General features: G+C 25.9%; 1 protein-coding gene across 1 annotated transcript; it reads left to right on the forward strand.

Annotated features, from left to right (window-relative positions):
* Positions 6,829-9,979, forward strand: LOC109344836 (putative UDP-glucuronate:xylan alpha-glucuronosyltransferase 5). Its single transcript, XM_019583577.1, has 2 exons — positions 6,829-7,597; positions 9,036-9,979. Exons 1-2 carry the CDS (start codon positions 6,829-6,831, stop codon positions 9,947-9,949), a joined length of 1,683 nt encoding a protein of 560 aa, XP_019439122.1. The 3' UTR covers positions 9,950-9,979.

Consider the following 11,115-nt stretch of genomic DNA (forward strand, 5'->3'; position numbering starts at 1 on the left):
CTCTTTCAGTGAGTATTTTTTCATCCACAAGACTCGAATCCGAGACTTTACTTTAGGGGAATTAAACATATACTACTTGAACTAACACTAGATTATGTTATTTAATTAGCATGTTCATGATCTAAAATATAATGAAAATATAAAAATCCTTACATTAATCACTTCACCCCCTAATATTTTAAAGAGTTTTTAAGTCTAATTATTTTTTTACAAAATGTAAATGTAGGGATATCATAGAATCAAAATCCAATAGTAATAACTACAAAAGATTCTCTTACATTCCATATTTCCTATCTCAATTTAATTAATATTATTATGTAATGAGGAAATATATGGGCAAACAAATCAAATAACTCTAGATTTGGATAGTTCTCATCTTTGTGAGTTTTTGTATTTTTTTTTTGTAATTCCGATTTACCAAAAAACAAAACAAATAAAATCCCTACAAAATTATTTTTTATCCACTCCTAAACATAGTTTCGTTCACTACCATAAAATATACCAGAACTATTGGCACTTAAGTATCATAAGGATTAAATTAAAATATTAAATCATAGCAAATAATGATTGAAGATACTAATACATAATAAAGATGGTCAAGTCCTAATACGACAATAATAAATATTATTTACAAGGAAGTTATCCAAAACATTTGACATGTATTTTTCTTTATATTTCATACTCAATTATGACTATAATTCATGCTAAATTAATATATTTTTTCACACTCTAATTTTTTATGTATTTCATTTTTATCATGTTAAAGAAAACATAATCCATGAAGGACAATCAATTTGCATTTAGTTAACAATAAAATTATACATAAACAAGTAACTTCAAACACATCATCAACTAAAGTTAGATTTCATGATATTTAACATAAACAATGACATTTCTTTAAAGTTATTTAAATCAATCAAAATCTCTCTCATTTAATATGCAATTCTCTAATTTGCTTTTTTAAATCCTCATGCAGATGAAAATGTAGCTACCCAATGCACGAGTATCTTGCCTTCTTTACGACTTTTATATGTTTATTTTTTTCTCTTTTAGGTCATCATTTTACTTTTAGTTACAAGTTAATATTTTATTTACCTTCCTCACAACTGTTTAATTTTTTACGGGTAAAATTTTATTTTCTCACAACTTCTCCATTATTAATAATAATGAGATTCAACATAAAAAATATTGGTTATGTCATTTCATTTTACTATTTCAAATTCTCCTATCTAAGTTATTTTATGTCTTTATAATGTAATAATTTGACTTTAATATAAGCAATATGAAGCTATATGTGCAAATGTAGGTGTATACTACTAGTTTATAGTAAAAGCAAAACAACCTCTTGTGTAAAACAAAGTTAGCTATGCAAAATTTATCTTACATGAAGCTTGCATTTAATGCAATGAATATTATAAGAGATCAATAAGGACAAAATATTCAAACATATACAAAGACCAATAAATATAACTAATTTATTAAGAATGTTTGCTTTCAAATGTTATCCATAAAAAAATGTAACTCATTTCATTTGACGATGTCATTCTTTAGACGGATTTTGTGTTGGACGTATAAGTATGAATTTGTACTATGCCAGATATTATAATAAACCGTAGTCATTTAGAATGTATTGTATTGATGTTAATAAAATAAATTTTTGGCTTGTATTAATATGTCTGTGTTGTTTAGAATGTATAAATGTTTGTGCTATTGAAAATGTCTTTTCTACTAATAAATGTATATGCGTGTATTAATTTATACAAATCAATAGCGAATTCTAGGGGAAGCCCTGACATGCACTGTTTGTTGTAAATGATAACTACAACGGCGTTTTTTTATAGAAAGCGTTGTTGTACATTATCAATACAACAACAATATGTGTGTGATGCGTTGTTGTACTAAAGTGTTGTTTGAGAACATTTATGAATAATACAACATCGTTTTTTTGTTATTGTGCTGTTAAATATATGAACTTCAACGGCGCAACAATAAGCGATGTTAATAAGACCTACAAAATGTGTTGTTTATGTAAGACCTATATGACAACGCTTTGTGGACGATGCGTTGTTGTATTGATGCATTATATGACAACTTTTTTTATTGGAGATCAAAGCTACCATGACAACTTTTCTTAAACACATTGTTGATTGAATACAAATCCAAAATATTTAGGTAATGAGTACAAAAATCATCATAATGTTTTTTATATATGATGCAATGTAAACATATACACTATGAATTAGATACCTTAGATGCCTATAATCAACTTTATGTGTTATAATTATGAGCATAAACCATTGTCAAACAAACTCAAGAGTATGGCAACCCAATTTTTCAAACAAACTCAAGAGTATGGCAACCCAATTTTTAGTTGTCTACATAATTAAGGAATAGTGAACTCGATTTCGGCTTTTCCTAAAATATTTGAAATTGTTATTATATTTTTTGCGGCTAAAATGCAAAAAAATATTTTCAAGTTCAATTTGAAAAATTTGATCTTTGAACCCGTTTTTTGAGCTTAGAAGTCACTTGTAGATCGAAGAAGATATTAACATATGTTTGACCTTAATAAAATGATACCATTGCTAAGTAAGAGAATTTTAATACACTTAATTTATTTTATTAAAAAAATAATTATCAAAACAAACAAAATTTTTTTTTGTCTTACAAAAGTTTTTTCTACCCATCCCTAAGAGCAATGGTGTAATTAAAACTACATAGTTGTCGAAATATTAGTTGATTGGCTTAATTTAATTTTGATTGAATTAAAAATAATACTTAAAAGTTATTGAGTTCAATTTAATTGGATGAAACCAAAAACAAAGACGTAGATAAACTTTTCGCTTTGAGAAGTAAGGAAAAGACACCCTCACCATAGAACAGACTATTCAAATCTCATTAATTAATTTAGAATAAAAAATTGTAAATGATTTATTTAAAGATGAAATAGAATTAATAACAAAGATAGAACATTGGTTGTAGATTGACTTTTCTCTTTAAGTAGAAATGAAGAGACGATATGAGTCATAAACAAATTTATTCAAATTCCATTAAATTTTGTGACAAAAAATACTTAGAAATAATTTATTTAAGATAAATGAAATTAATAACAAAAAGAAAGAGAACAAACTCACTTTCCAATTTTATTATAATTAAGTAAAACATCTTAAAATTTAACTATTTTTATATAATTAATTATTTTACTACCTATTTAATTATTAACAATTATCTAATTATTATGGAAACTTTGATATATCACTTTTTTTAGAATTTTATTGTTTGTTAAGTCATAAATTTTGCTGGTACCAATAAAACAAAAAAATTAAAATAAATTGAAGAAAATAACTAAACAAATATGAAAAGTAAAGGGAAAAGAAAGAAAAATAAAAAAATGTACCTGCACCCGCCACTGTGCCAGATGCAGAATGGATCAGTTCAAAAAATCCCCCGTCAGAAGTAATCTACCTTGTATACTTCCCCTTCTCTTTCCCTTTTTTTTTCTCGTTACTCGATTTTCTATCCTATAATATGTGTCATTTTATATATCATAAATTGAATTGATTTATAAAAACGTATTTAAATTCAAAAGTTTAATTAATAAATATTATTTTGACGGATCAACCTTTTAATATATGAAATAACAATATCATAATACACAATATATGGTCCCCTCTTTTTCTTTTCTTCTTTACTCCTTCTTACTCTTTCTCTCTATTTCTTTCACTTATTTTTTACCTTCTTTTTCTTCCTCTTCTTTCTAACAAAAAATTCTTTACTTTTTCACGTTCCTTTTCCCTTCCTTAACTTCTTTTATTTTTTGTTAATTTTTGTAACGTATGCAATAAGCATGAATCTTTACAGAAAATAATGTAACCGCTGGAAATTAAGAAGTTTTTATTAATAATTTTTAAAATAAAAAACTTCCATAATCCAAGGGTTTTCTAAATGCTAGTTAAGAAACAAAACACTCTAAGCTAAGGGATGATAATGTTTCTTAGATATCTAAATAAAATGCTTTTTATTTATTTATTTTTGTTATTTTGTAATTTTTATTTTGTTTTAAATATAAGCTGAACAAAATTGTGTTGAAAAAGAACTGAAGATACCAATTTAACATATAAAAATAACTCATTATCTTAAATAAAGATAATATCCTCATAGTTTTATCCTATCATGTCTCAAATATTCTATACAAATTTAATATTTGTTATTATAGATCCAATGTATGAGTTCTCCTCTAGACCCATCCCCCAATACACCCATGAGATGTAAACAACTTATTAATAAATTTACATGAATATGCATACTAACAATTGAATCATCCTTATTTATCCTATGGTTTCAACAACCATAGCTGAACCTATAAACTAATATGTCTATCTCACTTATATGATATAGTTGAGTAAAACAAGCTTGTACTTTTTTAGATAGCTTGTAACTTGTTGACTCTATTAAAATATTACTAGAGTTGTTCGATAAATAAAAATTAAAAATAACTTGTAGCTTTTAAAAAATGAGTTTGTAACGTTTAAAAATACTTTTTAGCAAACTAATTCAAATAGCATTTGAAAAGTGAAAATATCTTTTAATAATTGACTTACCAATTTTTTTCTTCAATATTTAAAATATCATCTAAGATGCCCTTAAAATATTATCCAATTATAACTATAAATATATTAATATAAAACAAACAAGTTACTCTAATTATATTAAAATAAAAATTGAATACATAATTATTTTAAATTATCTAAAAATAATGAGTATTTTATATTAAGGAAAACATATATTAAAATATAACAAACAAATAAACAAAAATATTATATATCCAATTGTAACTAAAATATAAAAATAAATGATTATTTTAAATTATTTATAATTATTTATAATTACTTCAGTTATTAAATAATTAAATAAATACTGTATGTATGTCCTTTTTAATTGTTTTTCAAATTTCAGCTTGTTACAAATCAATTTTTACCAAAAAATATATTTTTATAAGTTATATGTATAACTATAAGCTTTCAGTTACCTTCACAACTACAAGTTCATATCTGCAAACTAACTGATATCTACAAATTACAAGTTCATAGTTATAAACCACAATCTTACATTTATAAGTCTGTTTTCCCAAATAGAGCCTATAGAGTAAGAATATCATCATGATACGAAGAAAGGTATGAGAATTTCTCTAATATGTATCGCCTCTTCAAGACTAAAATTAAAAACTATAAAGTTAATATTAAAATTGAGTGGGGATTCATTTATTCCAAGAGTAAGTTTTTTAAACTTACTTCACATCTTAGTCATCACTTCTATGAACATCTAATGGTGGTTTAGATGCAGCCACTAATTGAAATAATTGGATTTTCTTAGAATTAATGGCTACGATGAAGAGTAAATTTAAAAACTTAAAAGAAATGAAACTCTCTTCAATAAAATTCGCATCAACAATTAAATTTGAGGAAGTGCTAGTCCACGGTCATGAAACTTTAGACAATATGGTTGTGAATGCTATATGGTTGTGAATGCTATTTTTCATATTTCTTGATTCATCTCTGCAAACATCACCATCGTGGTTGACAACATGATTAAGTCATGGTTCTCTCTATAATTGTCGAGCTTGTTGCGATTCTTGAAACATGATTGCGGAGGCTTCCACTCTCAAGCTATGTCTTTTCAATTGATGAGCAAACATATTCTACTTATATCGGATCATTAACCTTTTGATTAACATGATAATCTAGTGGAACCTTATAAAATTAGATCAACAACTTATTGTTATAAATATCAAAATGTAGTCACTTAACTTGAACTAAGAGAAAATATAAATAAAACTAAATTAAAATTATGGAAAACAACGAATAAACATGACACAAAATGGGGAGTTTTGCCCATTATATTATTTCTATTAGACATGTATAAGATTGGTCCATTAGAATTGACCTCTGATAAAAAATGAAAAAATTAAAGAAGTACATAAAGAAAAGTATAATTGAAAAACATGGAAAGTATGATATAAAGAAAGAAATATTGATCATAAAAACTAATTATTTACGTATAATTGAAAAACATGGAAGGTATGATATATAGTATGTTAACGTTTTAGAAATACTTTTAATATTTTTATTGACAGTCTACATAATTCTTTTCCATGCTTTTAAGAATTCAACACTCTCTCAAAGAAAATATTTTTTAACCTTATTTAAAGTTCATTACTTTTTAGCATGAAGTTTTTATATTATCTCAAAAAAATATCTACATATTAATCAAACGAGATTCAATCCTATTAGAGTTGATAGGATAATGTTAACAACAAAATTCTTATTTTATTAAAATTTTAAGGTAGTTGCAGACTCAATCATTAGTTTATACTTTATAAAAAAAATCATGACTTGGTATCGTACAATAAACTCTATGAGGGGTGTTTTTTTTTTGTAAACATGGAAATGATGGGAGAATATAAAAAATTATAACTTTAATGTATGGTGTCAAATTTTTTAGACTGTAAATTAATCGTAGATTCACATTACTTTATTTGTGATATTTGACATAATTATTGTGATAAAATATGTTTACTATGGTAAACAAAAACATGAACTGAAATGATAGGACATAAGAAGAAATTAAATTCACATAAAAATATACTGTAATTGATATACTAAAATCTTTAGTCTTGTTCAAATAAAAATATAAACCGTAATTAATATTAAACAAATCGAATAAATTTGATACACGACCTTCTAATACAATATTTTTTTGTTCTATATCTAAAAGATTTTCATTTAAAACTAGTTATCATTAGGCCAAAGTAGCTGCAAGAAAATCAAAATGGCTCATGAATCCATTCTTCGTCATTCTCGTTCTCCTTCAAATCAAAATAAATTTCTTATTTGGATCATGTTTGTTGTTTCCATTCCCCTTTTGTTTCTAGTAATTTCAGTGAAGCATAATAGGCCAATACCTTTTTTCACTCACAAAGTTGAAGTGCTGAAGACAAAACAATCTTGGTTTGAAGTAATAAGAGAAGGTGTCAAAAGCAATAAGAATATTAAGGTAGGTCTTGTTAATTTTGATGCAAAACTAGATAATGATGATGACGATGATGATGATGATTTATATCATCAAATAAATGCACTACACCCACAAGTAGATATTGCACCTATACATTTTGATCATGTTAATGGGAGTTTGAAATGGGTAGATTTTTTTCCTAAGTGGATAGATGAAGTAGGTAAACCCAAATGTCCAAAAATTCCAATGCCAAAGTTGAAAGATTTTAGTGATCTCAATGTTGTTGTTGCAAGAATTCCATGTGTGAGGGAAGGTTTTAAGGATTTGTTTAGGTTACAAGTTAATTTAGTGGTGGCTAATTTGGTTGTAGAGAGTGGTTGGGTGAAAACGTTTGATGATGTTTCTAAGAAGGTTTATGTTGTTTTTGTTGGATATTGTGATCCAATGATAGAGATTTTTAGATGTGATGATCTTTTGATGCATCAAGGTGAATATTGGTTGTATCAACCAGATTTGTGGCGTCTCAAGCAACAAACACTTATGCCTCTTGGTTCATGTGAGGTTGCTCATATTTCTTCAATAGCAGGTATATTCTATTTGAATTCTATACATTATATTTTTAATCAATTTTATAACATCATACATCATCCCTTAGGTGAAGAATTCCAATTAATCATTTAGAATAACTATTACCATAAGGAGAGAAAGGTTATTATTATTAGTCTTTTGCTTGTAGTTTTGTATCGATAGGCGTTAAAATAACAATAATCAAGCCTTAATCTTATTGGATGAAGTTGATTATAAAGATTAATAAAGACTGTCATATTATTCTATCATGAATCATGTTCATTAATGAAGCATTAATTTATATATCTTTTTTGATCATTTCGCCCATTTAAAGTGTGTGAACTCATATTTTCTCCCTCCTATTCTTAAGAGTAGGACTGGAAACGAGTCGAATAAAGTTGAACTAGAGCTGAACTCGATTCAACTCGATAAAATTTGCTCAGCTCGAAACTTGACTTGAGTTTGATATGAATTATTTTTTAGCTTGAATTTGACTATTTTAAAGTTTACAAAGTGTTAAGTTCATATCGAATTATTTAATTTAAACAATTTATATAATTAATTCATTTAAAAAAAATATTACACAAAGTTATATATATAAATATAACAACAATAACATAAAAATAATATAGATTTATGATATAATAATAATAAACATAAACAATTAGCTTATATATAAATATAAATATATATTATATATTTAAAGACAATATGTATAAGCTAGCTTATGAACTTAATAAATTGAATTATATCCGGCTCAAATTCGTCTTATTTATGTAACAAATTCAATTTTTAGTTCAAATTTGGTTTATTTGGTTCATGAATCAATTTTGTCGAATTAAATAATGAGTCGAGTTTCAAACGAATATCAATTTGGTTTGGTTCATTGTCAGCTTTAGTTAAAAGTTATTATCATTAATTTTTCCCTGGATTATTATAACAAAAGTATTGAATGGCCTATAAAAAATACAATTAACTAGTAAGTGTCTCATATATTACTTCTGTTTCTTTTTCATATAATTTCAGTAAAATCTAAACAGATATAAATTTAAAGACTAAAGATCTTCAAAATTATGAAGGAGATATGGATAATTAATTCACAAGAGAGTTTAGGTATATAAAGGTTACCACGCGAATGAAGCTTAAAGAGGAAATTTTTTACTGCATGTTTATGATATTGATTTCTTTTCTTGAAGAAATAAAGAAAATCAACAACAACACAGTCTTGTTGTTGGAGTGATTCATATTGCATCAAACTAGTGAACAATAGTCCTATATAAATTTTAACCACATGCTTCTAATTTTTTTTGTACTACCAAAAATATTCTTTCACCTTGGGTAATGAGCTGATCTTTTTCGGAGTTTGTGACTGCTCCTCCTAACAAGTGTCGCTTTGTTCGTTACGGTTCTAAATTTGACGTTACATGTTTATTTATTCAATTGATAATGGTTTGCAGGCAAAGAATTACAACCCAAGAATTATAATCCAAAGTTAGCCTACGTGACTATTCTTCACTCTTCAGAAGGTTATGTTTGTGGTGCAATAGCTCTAGCCCAAAGCATCATTCAAAACAAGAATAAAGAGCATCCAATACCAGATTTGATCCTTCTTGCAGATGATTCAATTAGTTCCAAATCCAAAAAAGGTTTAACAATGGCAGGGTGGAAAATCAAGCACATTAAACGTATCTCAAACCCTTATGCAAAAAAAGGTACATATAATGAATGGAACTATAGCAAACTACGTGCATGGCAACTTACTTTGTATGATAAAATAATCTTCATGGATTCTGATATTCTACTCCATAAGAATATTGATGATTATTTTGCTTATCCTCAATTATCAGTTGGACCTAATGATGAGTCAATATTTAACTCTGGGTTTATGATAATTGAACCATCTCAGTGCACATTTGATTATATGATGGAAAAAGTATATAAGGTGAAACCATATAATGGAGGTGACCAAGGTTTTCTTAATGAAGTATTCATATGGTGGCATAGGTTACCATGGAAATTGAATGTGTTGAAATTTTTTATAGGGCCAAGAGATAATAAGAAACATGAGCTTCCAGAAGATGCAAATTCTATACATTATTTTGGGTCAAAACCATGGATGTGTTATAGAGATTATGATTGTAATTGGGACATTAGATTTAGACATATGTTTGCAAGTGATTCAGTTAATAAGAGGTGGTGGAAGGTTCATGATGCTATGCCAAAAGAGTTGCAACATTATTGTGGACTTACAAAGAAAATGAATGAAAAGATTATACAAAGGAGAGTGGATGCAAGAAAAGCTAACTTGTCTGATTGGCATTGGAAGATTGACACTATTTTGGATCCTAGAAGGGATAATTTGATAGGTTAGAGTGTATAAGACTTTAGATCATGAAATAAGTTTAAATTTACAAATAATGTAGGAATAGATTTATTAAATATATTTTCGTATCTATATTTTTAGATGTTATCGAACTAAAGTAAGAGTACTCATAGTCGTTGTTCTTAAGGTTGTTTTTAATATAATAAAAATGTTTTTGTTCTATTTTCTATTGTGGTGTTCTTATTTCTTGTGTTTTATTTTTAAATAAGAGTAAAAGTGACTAAACAAGAATAATTCTTCTTGAGGAGAGAAAAACAATAAAAATACTCAATCGAGAAATAAATACAAACACAAGTATATTCATAAACATCGAAAAACTTCAACTTGTCTTCATTGAACAAAAATTCTATCGATTGCATGTATATCAACAACAAAATTCAATTTTTTATTTATAATTGATTTCTAATATTTATAATAAATTATAAAAAAATTTAATTTATTAATAAATAAGTAATTATTCTTAATATTTTGCTATATTTATTAAAAAATATAAAAGTGTGAGGTAGGTTGTGAGACCTAAATAAGAATAAAAATGATGTTTACCATTGTGAAAAAAAGTAAATGTTGTTCTTATTTTATGAGGATTTGTAATAAATTATAAAATAATGTGTGTGACCCAGATAAAAATGAAAATATTATTCTCTAGATACTCCAATTTTATCTCTTTTAATTGTTCCCTTCTTAATCAGCCATTATCAAACATTCGGTTATTGGTAATTTTTTTAATTAATTAGTTTTTTAAAAATGATTTAATGTGTCATTACGAAATCATTGAATGAAACATTACTACTAACCATATTAGTAGTACTTCTATCAAATAAAATGCTATAAATAGAAATTCAGAATAAGAAAGAAAGACAACATTGTAGAATGAAAAATTAAGTAAATTAGAATATATGAGATTGGATTACTCTACAATATTTTTATCTAGGTAAATATTTATGTTTTTTAGATATATAATTATAAAAGAGGACAAAAAGAACATAATTTTAATTTTGAATAATATGCGACAAAATCAACTCCAAGGTTGAGGTTAAAGATTTTAGAAGGAATAGTCAAAAGCAGATTAGACTATATGAGGTTGGATTGATCTTCTATAATTTTATTTAGGTAAATATTTATGATTTATAGATATGAAATTATAAAAGAGGACA

The sequence above is a fragment of the Lupinus angustifolius genome, chromosome LG04 (genome assembly GCF_001865875.1).
Source record: "Lupinus angustifolius cultivar Tanjil chromosome LG04, LupAngTanjil_v1.0, whole genome shotgun sequence".
NCBI lineage: Eukaryota > Viridiplantae > Streptophyta > Magnoliopsida > Fabales > Fabaceae > Lupinus > Lupinus angustifolius.